This window comes from Ranitomeya variabilis, chromosome 2 (assembly GCF_051348905.1).
Source record: "Ranitomeya variabilis isolate aRanVar5 chromosome 2, aRanVar5.hap1, whole genome shotgun sequence".
Lineage (NCBI taxonomy): Eukaryota > Metazoa > Chordata > Amphibia > Anura > Dendrobatidae > Ranitomeya > Ranitomeya variabilis.
In genome coordinates, this window is record NC_135233.1 from 532,731,088 (window position 1) to 532,746,128 (window position 15,041).

Consider the following 15,041-nt stretch of genomic DNA (forward strand, 5'->3'; position numbering starts at 1 on the left):
TGCCCCCTTTTTTCCTTTGGTACCTTCTCACCCCTCCTTATGGTTTATGTATCCTTAAATAAATTTTCTTTATTTAAAAGCACTGGATATTTGTTTGGGTTCCTTTTTTCGTCGTGACCTGATCCCTAAATGAGCAAACCGTAGACTAAAAGCAACTAAATCAATCGGCATTTATTATTTTATAATTGTAAAAGGGAAAAATATAAAACTTAAATGATGAGATCCCCCAAAATAATGAGACATTGTACATTCCACTGTAGAAGAAAGCAAATCTCACATGTATGTATTAAATATTTATTGTATGAAAAAAAGAGGACCAAATACACAACAGCCAGATCTGTTAACAGTAGATGGAGGGTACCTGAAAAAAATAGTGGATTTTGCACTTTATGCATCTATTTTCAGTTTCAGATTTTCCCTGACGTCTTTTGCAGTGCAACAAAGACAATACTAGCACTGGACAGATTAGATTGTGCAAGTTACAGAGGATACAAATGCAGAATAGTGTTTTATGATGGCGGTATTTTACTTTCCATCTTACAGTGTTCTTTCAAAATAGCAGCAAATTCATTAACGGGAATCTGTCACCGCATTTGACCTAACTAAACTATTAATGAGCATACAGGTTATAGACTGCTGAAAACGGTCCTCCCTGTATGCCTCATATCAGATGTCTGGTTGCTGATAAATCATCTTTTATCACTTCATATAAGTGACCTCTTCCGGGATCTGAGAAGGACGGTGCCTGAAAAAAAACTCTGCCTCCAGAGCTTGTTTTAAAGCTAAGGGGGAGCTATGATGTGTAATGGTTACCAGTGTGATGTGTAATGGTTACTAGTGTGATGTGTAATGGCTACTAGTGAGATGCGTAATATCCACTCTCTGCAGAGCTGTGTGTGACTATACCTGATACATCTGCAGCTTCCTCTCAGCTAACTTCTCACAGAAAGAACAGGTGTAATATTGTTGAAATACAACAGACCAGAAGAGAACTAAAAAATGTGTTTGCAAGAAGATGCATATCATTTCTCCTGTTCTGTGATAGCTACTTGTCTCACTGGTAACTCCCCTTCATGTGAAATAAGCTCTGGAGGCAGAGTTCTCTTCTAGGAAGTGTCCTCCTTAGAGCCTGGAACAGATCATTTACATGAAGTGATAAAAGATTATTTATCAGCAGCAAGGCAACTGATATGTGACACACATGGAGGACAGTTTACAGCAGTCTATAACCTGCACGGCCATACTAATAGTTTACATAGGTCAGATGTGCTGACAGATTCCATTTAAAAGAAAAAAAACTACAAGGCAAATTGCTGCAGTGCCCTCTGGTGTCCAAGATTGGAAATGCATGGAGATGCAAATAAAAATCTACACTATTTATTACTGTGCAACTAGTCATCAAGAGTTATCAGAGAAAACTGATGACACTGCTGACAAGATCTAAGTGGAAATTAAAAAATGTTCAAAATCAAAGGTTTCCAGTTTTTTCTTTTAAAAACAAACATGGGCCCTAGTCTTCCAATGATACATAAAAGCACAAATGATGAAAACCAAGGAATATGTACATTACTTGACTCTGTCCTTCCAGAAGAACATGCCATTTGCTATTTTCTTTTGCTTTTTTATGTCCAGCCACATTTTTACAGCCACTGATGCAATTGTACTTTCAAGATGCCCATAACAAAATAAGTTTTTATTTAAAGCAGAAGGTTTGAGGCAGAAGAATACATTGGTTGATAAAATGTTCACCGAATCCTTTTCTGCTGCCGAGCTCTGTAGATGTCATGGACTGGGGGCACAACGGCTCCTTTTTCTTCGTCATCATCAGAATCTTCATTGGGTCTTTTAACGGCTTTGTTTACTAGTGTGCTTACTTCAACTGGGCCATTGCCTTCCATTAGAAGCTCTGCCTGGCCGCCAGTTATCACTCTTACAGCCTCTTCAACAGCTAGATGAGAAAATAACGAGGGATCAGTGTCGCTAGTGGTCAAACCTACCGCAATGAGGGCTACGCAAACCTCATACAATTGCAGTGAAACATGAGCCTTTGCTTTACCCCCTTAAGCAGTCATACATCAATGCAAGTGTGAGCAAACTACAGGGTTAGCTGTCTGTCCCATTGCAGATCATGGAGAACTATTCCAAATGGATGGCACACTCCCCCAGCCAAGGAAGGCTTGATATCTGACGACACAGCATCTTCATGTATCCTCGCTGTACATACAGCAGCGATGTGAGTGCTTGTCTCATCAGGATAAAGACTGCTGAGAAGATTCTGTAAAGATCGTTCATGTCTAGATCTACTCCTTATGGCTGCTGCCAACCACAGAAAACATTTCTATTTGCAGCAATGTAATCTGCCACTCTTCCGTGCACACCCATCTATTACACAGATAGACCAGTGATTTCAGTGGCTGATAGTCATGGCCGAAAGTGTTGAAGCCTTGAAATTGTTTCAGAAAATGAAGTATTTCTTCCAGACAATTATTGCGATTACAGATATTTTGTTATACACCTGTTTATTTCATTTGTATGTACTGGAACAACACAAAAAAAACAAAGAAAAAAAGACAAATTGGACATAATTTCACACAAAACCCCAAAGTAAGCCACACAAAATATGTGTAATTGCAAGAATTTTCTGGGAGAAATACTTCATTTTTTGGAACAACTTCAAGGGTGCCAACACTTTCGACCATGACTGTATGTCATGCTTCATCTCTACAACATCACAGCCTTGTAAGTAATGTGGCAGCCAGCTTCTCCTCTTATATCAGATGAAGGGAAAATAAGAAACCATTATTCCAGCTTCTGTTAAAGAGGTTGCATCACGATAAAACCCCTTTCCAGAACTGCTGCAGGGAACATGTATGACTTCCCCGAGACTTCAGCTACTCCATGGAATCTCACAAGTCAACCATCTAGCATTGAAATGGTGGTTGTTCCACCAAACAAAAACATATCTACTTACTGTCTGGTATCTTACAACGGCGAAATATTTCCAGAAGTTCATCAACTTGCACAAATGGACCCTGTCAAGATAAACACAATGTGAGCTGTGGTTCATATTACCCCAGGAGGAAAAATGAGCAGTCAGAGCTAGTGTGGTCTCTGCAGTCAGAGATGACTAATAAAAAGACTGCAAGGAATTTTCACAGCAGGACATGATACAGACTCAGGACCTTGGATCAACTCCTGACTTTATTCTTATGTCAAGAGTAACAATTACAATATATATCACTATGACAAAATAAATTATGATTGGGGAGGACATTTATGATTGGTTTCATGTAAGTGCATCCTGATAAGTGTACAGGGGAGAAATACAGTGAATATTCACATACCTGGTAGCACAATGGTGGAGGGAGCAGCTTCATTAATAGCACAGCGGCAGGAGGCACAGGGAACACCCCACCAGGTACCGGGTGAAGGCCAGGAGCTAGAAAATAACACAATACTTGTCTGTCACATGGGATTTTTCACATCATTAGTAGATGTCAATCCTTACACTTCATGCTTTTGAAGTGTTTCCTTACCTCCAGGCAGAATGAGATCAGGTTTAATGCACCTTCCAGCGTTTTTATTTTTTATTTCAGTGCGGTGTAGTGCCACTAACATGAATTCTCTGACCCTAGTAATATACTTACCAGCTGCCATCTTCAGCAGTTCCCAGTGCCGCTCCGGTCCCGCACCGGCATCTTGTCACCACAGCTTCTGACTGACCGGACGTCAGAGGTAAGGGTCACAAGCTCTGTGTAAGTCTGTCAGAGCCTCGTTGTAGCCTTGTCCTGGACCTCATAGACTTACACTGAGTGGTGACTTCTACATCGCCCAGCAGACACTGGAGCGATCCGGCAGGTCACAAATTACTGGAAACCGACCGAAGCGGTGCCGATAACAAGAAAAAGACAGCGCCTGGCAAGTACCAGACTAGGGGCAGGGAACTTGGATTAGTGGCACCACTCCAGCGGTAAAATAATAAAAATGCTGAGGAGTGGTGCTTTAATGTGGACAATGATTGCTTTCACATTCAGGTTTTTGATGCAGTTTTTGAAACAAAAACAAAAATTACAGGCGTTCTCACGTTATGAGCATTCATTGTTTTGAAACCTGCATAAAATAACCTAAAAATGGAAACCTACAACATACTCAGTCAGCACAGAATGACTGCACAAACCAAGCACAGGCGCTCAGAACACCCTTGGCGTGGCAGAGCAGTTCAGTGCATCTCCCCACCAACTTGTTTACATCTATCTGTGGCCTCCTCCTGTAAAGCCAAAGCTGCCAATCAAGGAAGAGAAGAACAGAGATAAATGCAAAACAAAAACCAGTAGGAGGGAATGTGTACACTACTGCTTGGCTTGTTTGAACAGTCGTTTTATGATGACAGACACTCCTGACAAAGCCACTTTAGGTGGCGACACACGTCAGGCCTTTCTCCAGCCCTCTCTCTGCATATGACTCTTCTCAGGCAAGACCACCTTGCCCACTTTCATCCCGTGAGGTTTTTTTCCCTTTACTCTGGTGCAAACTAGATTTCCTTTTATTTTTGCATTGGACATCTCTTAATTTGTATCTTTTGCTTACAAATGCACTTCTTCTTGCTGTTCGTGCATTATTTCTAACATGATTGCTGTTGACCATAGCAGTATGCTTCCTTATGGGATCTAATGGAACATTTTTCTATTCAATCAGCTGTATTGTACATGGTTCCATATTAGTGGATGTTTTTCATTTGTACCTATAGGAGTTTTATTTGAACTTCCTTCTTGTAATCAATGTATAGGCTATTGCTCTTGCTGCTTTCGATATTGTTTTAGTATCCATTGTCTTCATGATCTTTTGCACAACTATATATATATATATATATATATATATATATATATATATATATATATATATATATATATATATTGAGGTATTTTGGTGTGCTGATCAAATTCATCTTTTTGTAGATTAGGATATGCAAGTATATTCATTTCTTTACTAAGCATGTTGGTTATGTCACTTTTTAGAGGGCTGAGGCTCTATTATTGGCATCTTTGTATAGTTCATGTCATTTCATGACTTTTAAATGTTTTTATGTGGGTGTTTTTTGCCTATCTACTGTACCTAATAAAGCCTTTTGATTATTGAAGGTGATCGCTGTGCACATGGTAGCCTTTTTTCTGCATATTTTTCATTTCTATCTTGACAGCCCTCAGGTGTTTCCCTCTCTATCTAGTGGGGCCCTCCAGTACTAATTGCCGTTTTCATGATGACAGATTCCCCATTACCCCTTCAGACAAATGGACGCAACTGTATGTGTAGATATCAGGTGATTTCCTGATAAATGGTTAGAGAGGATTACACACATGACATATAATTTCTGTGAGAAAATATTGGAAAATGACTTACGGGCAAGATGCCTAGGCTGGAAAGGGATCATTTGGCTGGTATCGGGTTTAGGGTATTCAGGCTTTCTGTCAGCTTCATCCTTTAGAGATGGAGCTATAGAAGGAGCCACCACAGGGTCTGGGATCATAGATGCTAATTTAGCACGAGAAACATCCTGAAAAAAATGTATCCGTTTAATATTGAATTTAATTGGTAAACGCTTGTTTGCAGTAGAGAATGAGCAATACAAAATACAGGCTAGAAGGCGGAAGAACTGGACAAAGAGGACACTGGATAAGAAGAGGAGATGAGGAAAGACAACAGACAAGAGAAGAGCAACAAAGGAATTGAGATTACCACAAAAAGGACAGCTTGAGTAGGAAGAGTCTATGGAGACTGTCAGACATACTTTATAACCTAAAGCTTTAAGTTCACTTGTAGAGCAGGGGTAGAGGTCCATGAACTTGTACCGGTCCACCAGTAGAGCTGTCTCTTTACCCTCGTACTCTTCTTTAAAGGCAGTGTATCTTCGCTTCTCCACTTTCAGAATACTTGCCAAATCACCAATGTTACTTTCAAATGCTAGGAATCTGGCCCAGATTTCACTAAGGAATACAAGAAAGACGTGTACAGATACAAAGAAAGTGTGTCAAACACTACATAGGAGAACACATTAGTGTGTTCAATAGTACGTCCTATTCAGGTGTGTACATAGTATGTCCTAGGCAGGTATGTCCATAGTATGTCCTAGGCAGGTATGTCCATAGTATGTCCTAGGCAGGTATGTCCATAGTACGTCCTAGGCAGGTATGTCCATAGTACGTCCTAGGCAGGTATGTCCATAGTACGTCCTAGGTAGGTATGTCAATAGTACGTCCTAGGCAGGTATGTCCATAGTACGTCCTAGGCAGGTGTGTCCATAGTACGTCCTAGGCAGGTGTGTCCATAGTACGTCCTAGGCAGGTGTGTCCATAGTACGTCCTAGGCAGGTGTGTCCATAGTATGTCCTAGGCAGGTACATCCATAGTATGTTCTTGGCAAGTGTGTCCATAGTATGACCTGGGCATGTATGTCCATAGTATGACCTAAGCATGTGTGTGTCCACAGTATGACCTGGGCATGTGTGTCCGTAGTATGACCTAGGCATGTGTGTCCACAGTATGCCATAGGCATGTGTGTCCATAGTATGTCCTAGGCAGGTAAGTCTATAGTATGTCCTAGGCAGTTAAGTCCATAGTATGACCTAGGCAGGTAAGTCCATAGTATGTCCTATGCAGGAAAGTCCATAGCATGTCCTAGGCATGTGTGTATATAGTATGTCCTAGGCCGGTATGTCCAAAGAATGTCCTAGGCAGGGAAGTAAATAGTATGTCCTAGGCAGGTAAGTCCATAGCATGTCCTAGGCAGGTATGTCCATAGTATGTCCTAGGCATGTGTGTACATAGTATGTCCTAGGCAGGTATGTCCAAAGAATGTCCTAGGCAGGTAAGTAAATAGTATTTCATAGGCAAGTAAGTCCATAGCATGTCCTAGGCAGGTATGTCCATAGTATGTTCTAGGCAAGTATGTCCATAGTATCTCCTAGGCATGTGTGTACACAGTATGTCCTTGGCAGGTATGTACGTAGTATGATGTAGGCATGTGTGTACATAGTGGGATATCAAATAGTTACCCTCAACAGAAAAGGACGTACATATATACTAGTTAATAGCTATCAGCTAGACAAATATTCTCCGTCCCGAGTATACAACAATCCATGTATGTTCAACGCTGAATATAGACATAATCATATAAAGAAAATGCGTATAAGAACAAAAAGTAGTACAATAATCTTTATTAGAAACAAACACAAAAAAGGGGATATAATCCCAATATACTATAAAAACACATTAAAACCTAATAGCCACCAGTATTTTATACAGATGAGTCAAAGTAAATTGACGTGGCACCAGACTGAGCAAATATACATAATAAAGCAACAACGAAATGTATATGGTTAGATCCTACCCTGCCATATCCAAAATGCTGGGGCCCAGTACCAAATGATACAAAAACAGGGCTATACTCCCGCACTCAGGAGTCACATAAGCTAACCTGCCTTCAAGATAATCTATAATAAATAAGCATAAACGCCACATAAATCACTAAATAAGAAGATGGCAGTCGCATAGTAACACATGGCAGGTAGGGTAACAAGATTGTAAATAGTAATGCCTTACCTAAATGCTCAGACAATGGTGCCACTGCCCCTACGCAGCGTTTCGGCGGCGTGCCTTCGTCAGGGGGAGGCACGCCGCCGAAACGCTGCGTAGGGGCAGTGGCACCATTGTCTGAGCATTTAGGTAAGGCATTACTATTTACAATCTTGTTACCCTACCTGCCATGTGTTACTATGCGACTGCCATCTTCTTATTTAGTGATTTATGTGGCGTTTATGCTTATTTATTATAGATTATCTTGAAGGCAGGTTAGCTTATGTGACTCCTGAGTGCGGGAGTATAGCCCTGTTTTTGTATCATTTGGTACTGGGCCCCAGCATTTTGGATATGGCAGGGTAGGATCTAACCATATACATTTCGTTGTTGCTTTATTATGTATATTTGCTCAGTCTGGTGCCACGTCAATTTACTTTGACTCATCTGTATAAAATACTGGTGGCTATTAGGTTTTAATGTGTTTTTATAGTATATTGGGATTATATCCCCTTTTTTGTGTTTGTTTCTAATAAAGATTATTGTACTACTTTTTGTTCTTATACGCATTTTCTTTATATGATTATGTGTGTACATAGTGTGTTCTAGGCATGTTTGTACATGCTATGTACACATATGTCTAGGTCATACTATGGACAAAACCTGCCTAGGACATACTATGTACAAACATGCCTACATCATACTATGTACATACAGTCCTTTGACAGCTCTTTGGTCTTCACCCTAGTGGAGTTTGGAGTCAGACTGTTTGAGGGTGTGCACAGGTGTCTTTTTATACTGATAACAAGTTTAAACAGGTGCCATTACTACAGGTAATGAGTGGAGGAAAGAGGAGACTCTTAAAGAAGTAGTTACAGGTCTGTGAGAGCCAGAAATCTTGATTGTTTGTTTCTGACCAAATACTTATTTTCCACCATAATATGCAAATAAAATGATAAAAAAACAGACAATGTGATTTTCTGGATTTTTTTTTCTCAGTTTGTCTCCCATAGTTGAGGTCTACCTATGATGTAAATTACAGACGCCTCTCATCTTTTTAAGTGGTGGAACTTGCACTATTGCTGACTGACTAAATACTTTTTTGCCCCACTGTACCTGCCTAGGACATACTATGTACACACATGCCTAGGACATACTATGTACCCACATGCTTAGGTCATATTATGTACACAACCTGCCTAGGATATATTATGTACACACACATGGCAAGGTCATACTATGTCCTAGGCAGGCATGCACATCCCAACTTCAAGAACAATGTGTCACTATTGGATAATGATTCTATGGGCAGGAGACATAGGTCAGAAAGGCCTGAACATTTACTGGAGGCATGATACCGGAAGTTGCAATAAAAATAATTCCCTTATTGCCAAGGATTATAGACGTATTGACTTAATTACTACTGGGCACAATGAAGATACAGCTCTGGCAAAAATTAAGAGGCCACTGCACAGTTTTATAAAAATCAGCTTCTCTACATGTCTGACAGCAATTCCATTCCAGTGTCAGTTGAATTCCAACCAGAGTACACCTCATTCTATTTAATGTTCTTCTGATTAGGTGATCACCTGAGCCAAATCTTATTTAACGAAGGAAAGTATAAAAAACGCTGCTGTGGTGTTCACAATCCTCTTGCAATAGGACAAGCTGGATGGCAAAATAAGTGCTAGTAATATCCCTAAAGTAATAGGAATGAAAAAATAACTTTTAACCATGCCAAAGGAGTTGAAAAGAAAAGTCTTGAGTGAGGAAAAGAAGGCCTCAATTCTGGCTTTACTAGCAGAGGGACACAGTGAGCGTCATGTTGCCTCCAACCTTAAAATTTCTAAGACGGCAGTCCATAACAACAAGGTCAAGCAGCAGACATTGGGGACAACAAAGCTACAGACCGGAAGAGGGCGAAAACAACTCTCCAATGACCGGGATCACAGTCATCTTATTCAAATGTCACTCAGCAACCGCAGGATGACATCAAGTGACCTACAAAAGGAATGGCAAATGGCTGCTGGGGTGAAGTGCACAGCAAGAACAGTTCGTAACAGGCTCCTAGAGGCAGGACTCAAGTTATATAAAGCTAGAAAAAAGGCTTTCATCAATGGGAAGCAAAGGAGTCAGGCTGAAGTTTGTCAAAGACCATAAGGACTGGACATGTTATGATCCGGTGACCTTGGAGCCGCATGAGACTTTCTCAGGAGAAGGTGGAACCTGTACTGACCGCAAACCCTAAACTGACACCACAACTAGAAGTAGCCGTGGGGTGTACCTAACACATCCTAGACACCTCGACACAGCCGGAGGACTAAATACCCCTATAGATGGAAATGGGAATTCTATCTTGCCTCAGAGCAGAACCCCAAAGTATAGGCAGCCCCCCACAAATATTGACTGTGAGTATTAGAGGAAAGACACACACAGGCAGAAAATAGGATTTAGCAAAAGAGGCCACTCTAGCTAAATAGAAAAGGATAGGACAGAATACTAAGCGGTCAGTATTAAAACCCTAAAAATATCCACAGCAGATAATACAAAAATTCCACCATCTAACTAAAGACATGGAATGTATATCTGCATCTCCTGAGAATCCAACTTGACTGAAAAAGTCCAAACACAGTCTAAGCTGGACAAGAAAAAACAATGAATAGTACTGAATTGTAAAGCACACAGCATGTGTACTGCAGAAACAAAACCCAGATACTTATCTTTGCTGATCTGGCAGCATGGCAGGAGGAACCAGACAGAGATGTAAAACCTCCAAGAACAATGGACAACTGGCAAGGGCTAATGAATCCTGCACATCTAAATACCCAGTGAGAGCTGCAATCAGCAAAGACACCTGCTCAGGATTGCAACCCAGGGACAGCTGTATTACCACCAACAACCACCGGAGGGAACCCAAGAGCAGAATTCACAACAGTACCCCCCCCTTGAGGAGGGGTCACCAGAGCCCCCAGGCCTATCAGGACGAGCCAGATGAAAGGCACGGACAAAATCAGCAGCATGGACATCAGAGGCAAAAACCCAAGAATTATCCTCCTGGCCATAACCCTTCCATTTGACAAGGTACTGAATCTTCCGCCTCAAAAAGCGAGAATCCAAAATCTTCTCAACCACATACTCCAACTCCCCATCAACCAACACAGGGGCCGGAGGATCAACAGAGGGAATCACGGGCACCACATATTTACGCAATAAAGATCTATGGAAGACATTATGGATAGAAAAAGAAGCCGGAAGGGCCAATCGAAAAGACACTGGATTAATAATCTCAGAAATCCTATAAGGACTAATAAACCGAGGCTTAAGCTTAGGGGAAGAAACCTTCATAGGAACATGACGGGAAGACAACCAGACCAGATCCCCAACCCGAAGCCGGGAATCAACACACCGACGACGGTTAGCAAAATGTTGAGCCTCCTCCTGAGACAACACCAAATTGTTCACCACATGAGCCCAAATCTGCTGCAACCTGTCAACCACAGAATCCACACCAGGACAGTCAGAAGGCTCAACCTGCCCCGAAGAAAAACGAGGATGAAAACCAAAATTACAAAAGAAGGGCGAAACCAAGGTAGCCGAACTAGCCCGATTATTAAGGGCAAACTCGGCCAATGGCAAGAAAGCCACCCAATCATCCTGATCAGCAGACACAAAGCATCTCAAATAAGTTTCCAAAGTCTGATTAGTTTGCTCGGTCTGGCCATTTGTCTGAGGATGAAATGCGGATGAAAAAGACAAATCAATGCCCAGCCTAGCACAAAAGGCCCGCCAAAACCTAGAAACAAACTGGGAACCTCTGTCGGACACAATATTCTCCGGAATACCATGCAAACGAACCACATGCTGAAAAAACAAGGGAACCAAATCAGAAGAGGAAGGCAATTTAGGCAAAGGCACCAAATGAACCATCTTAGAGAACCGGTCACAAACAACCCAGATAACCGACATCCTCTGGGAAACCGGAAGATCAGAAATAAAATCCATAGAAATATGCGTCCAGGGCCTCTCAGGGACCGGCAAAGGCAAAAGCAACCCACTAGCACGGGAACAACAGGGCTTGGCCCGCGCGCAAGTCCCACAGGACTGCACAAAAGAACGCACATCACGTGACAAAGAAGGCCACCAAAAGGACCTACCAACCAAATCTCTGGTACCAAAAATACCAGGATGGCCAGCCAACACAGAACAATGAACCTCAGAAATAACTCTACTAGTCCATCTATCAGGAACAAACAGTTTCCCCACTGGACAGCGGTCAGGTTTATCAGCCTGAACTTCCTGAAGAACCCGTCATAAATCAGGGGAAATGGCAGAAAGGACCACCCCTTCTTTCAGAATGCCGACCGGTTCAAGGACCTCAGGAGAATCGGGCAAAAAACTCCTAGAGAGGGCATCAGCCTTAATATTCTTAGAACCCGGAAGATATGAGACCACGAAATCAAAACGGGAAAAAAACAAAGACCATCGAGCCTGTCTAGGATTCAGCCGTCTGGCAGACTCGAGGTAAATCAGATTTTTATGATCGGTCAAGACCACAATACGGTGCTTAGCTCCCTCAAGCCAATGTCGCCACTCCTCAAACGCCCACTTCATAGCCAACAACTCCCGATTGCCGACATCATAATTGCGTTCAGCAAGCGAAAACTTACGGGAAAAGAAGGCACACGGTTTCATCAAGGAACCAACAGGATCCCTCTGAGACAAAACGGCCCCTGCCCCAATCTCAGAAGCGTCAACCTCAACCTGAAACGGAAGAGAAACATCCGGTTGACGCAACACTGGGGCAGAAGTAAATCGGCGTTTAAGCTCCTGAAAGGCAGAGACAGCCGCAGAGGACCAATTCGTCACATCAGCGCCTTTCTTCGTCAAATCGGTCAATGGTTTAACCACACTGGAGAAGTTAGCAATGAAACGGCGATAAAAATTAGCAAAGCCCAAAAATTTCTGAAGGCTCTTCACGGACGTGGGCTGAATCCAATCATGAATGGCCTGAACCTTAACCGGATCCATCTCCATAGATGAAGGAGAAAAAATGAAGCCCAAAAAAGAAACCTTCTGCACTCCAAAGAGACACTTAGACCCCTTCACAAACAAAGCATTATCACGAAGGATCTGAAATACCATCCTGACCTGTTCCACATGAGACTCCCAATCATCGGAAAAAATTAAAATGTCATCCAAATATACAATCATGAATTTATCAAGATAAGTCCGGAAGATATCGTGCATGAAGGACTGAAAAACAGATGGAGCATTAGAGAGCCCGAATGGCATCACAAGGTATTCAAAATGGCCTTCGGGCGTATTAAACACAGTTTTCCATTCATCACCCTGCTTAATACGAACAAGATTATATGCCCCCCGAAGGTCAATCTTCGTAAACCAACTAACCCCCTTAATCCTAGCAAAGAAATCGGAAAGCAGTGGTAAAGGGTATTGAAACTTGACCGTGATCTTATTCAAGAGGCGATAATCAATACAGGGTCTCAAGGAGCCATCCTTCTTAGCAACAAAAAAAATCCCGCTCCCAACGGTGAAGAAGATGGCCGAATATGCCCTTTCTCCAAAGACTCCTTAACATAACTCCGCATGGCGGTATGTTCAGGCACAGACAGGTTGAAAAGTCGGCCCTTAGGAAACTTACAGCCTGGAATCAAGTCAATCGCACAATCACAGTCCCTATGCGGTGGAAGGGAACTGGACTTGGGCTCATCGAATACATCCTGAAAATCAGACAAAAACTCTGGAATTTCAGAAGAGGAAGAAGAGGAGATTGACATCAAAGGAACGTCATTATGAACCCCTTGACAACCCCAGCTAGTCACAGACATAGACTTCCAATCCAACACAGGATTATGTACCTGCAACCACGGAAAACCCAGCACGATAGCATCATGCAAATTATGCAACACCAGAAAACGACAATCTTCCTGATGGGCTGGCACCATGCACATGGTCACCTGTGTACAAAACTGGGGCTTATTTTTAGCCAAAGGTGTAGCATCAATGCCCCTTAAAGGAATAGGGTTCTGCAAAGACTGCAAGGGGAAACCACAATGCCTGGCAAACTCAAAGTCCATTAAGTTCAAGGCGGCACCTGAATCCACAAACGCCATGACAGAAAATGATGACAATGAGCAAATCAAGGACACAGATAACAGAAATTTAGGTTGTACAGTACTGATGGTAACTGAACTAGCGATCCTCTTTGTACGCTTAGGGCAGACAGAAATGACATGAGAAGCATCGCCACAATAAAAAAACACAACCTATTCTGATGTCTGAATCCTTGTTGTTCCGTTCTAGACAGAATCATATCACACTGCATTGGCTCAGGCATCTGCTCTGAGGACAACGCCACAGCGCGCACAGTTCTGCGCTCCCGCAAGCGCCAATCAATCTGAATGGCCAGAGACATAGAATCACTCAGACCGAAAGGAGTGGGAAACCCCAACATAACATCTTTAACGGATTCAGGAAGACCCTTTCTGAAAATTGCCGCCAAAGCATCATCATTCCATTTAGTCAACACAGACCATTTTCTAAATTTCTGACAATACAATTCTGCCGCTTCTTTACCCTGAGACAGGGCCAACAAGGTCTTCTCCGCTTGATCCACAGAATTTGGTTCATCATATAATAATCCTAAAGCCTGAAAAAAGGCGTCTACATTAAGCAAGGCCAGATTCCCTGATTCCAGGGAAAATGCCCAATCCTGAGGATCGCCACGCAGCAGGGAGATGACAATTTTAACCTGCTGAATGGGATCACCAGAGGATCGAGGTTTCAGAGCAAAAACAGTTTACAGTTGTTTTTAAAACTCAAAAATTGGGACCTGTCCCCAAAAAACAAATCAGGAGTAGGAATCTTAGGCTCTAAAACTGGAGTCTGAACAATATAATCAGAAATACCCTGTACCCTAGCAGCAAGCTGGTCTACACGAGAAGCTAATCCCTGAACATACATGCTAGCACAAGACTCCTCAGCCACCCAGAGAAAAAGAGGGAAGGTAAGACAAAGCAGGCTACAGAAAAAAAAAATGGCTCAACACCTTTTTTCCCTTCTTCTGAGATGCATTTAACTCATTGTGGGCCAGCCCAGTTGTACTGTTATGATCCGGTGACCTTGGAGCCGCATGAGACTTTCTCAGGAGAAGGTGGAACCTGTACTGACCGCAAACCCTAAACTGACACCACAACTAGAAGTAGCCGTGGGGTGTACCTAACACATCCTAGACATCTCGACACAGCCGGATGACTAAATACCCCTATAGATGGAAATGGGAATTCTATCTTGCCTCAGAGCAGAACCCAAAGGATAGGCAGCCCCCCACAAATATTGACTGTGAGTATTAGAGGAAAGACACACACAGGCAGAAAACAGGATTTAGCAAAAGAGGTCACTCTAGCTAAATAGAAAAGGATAGGACAGAATACTAAGCGGCCAGTATTAAAA

The 15,041-nt window shown here is 42.3% G+C and overlaps 1 protein-coding gene across 1 annotated transcript in view; it reads right to left on the reverse strand.

Annotated features, from left to right (window-relative positions):
* Positions 1 to 280: 280 nt before the first annotated feature.
* CSTF3 (cleavage stimulation factor subunit 3) overlaps positions 281 to 15,041 on the reverse strand; it is a 204,065-nt gene continuing 189,304 nt past the window's right edge. Inside the window, exons 17-21 of the mRNA XM_077288107.1 lie at positions 5,786 to 5,981; positions 5,398 to 5,551; positions 3,345 to 3,439; positions 2,972 to 3,032; positions 281 to 1,948 (exon numbers count right to left, since the gene is read on the reverse strand). Of these exons, the coding sequence (XP_077144222.1) occupies positions 1,746 to 1,948; positions 2,972 to 3,032; positions 3,345 to 3,439; positions 5,398 to 5,551; positions 5,786 to 5,981 (709 nt within the window). The 3' untranslated portion in view covers positions 281 to 1,745. The remainder of the gene's footprint in view (positions 1,949 to 2,971; positions 3,033 to 3,344; positions 3,440 to 5,397; positions 5,552 to 5,785; positions 5,982 to 15,041) is intronic.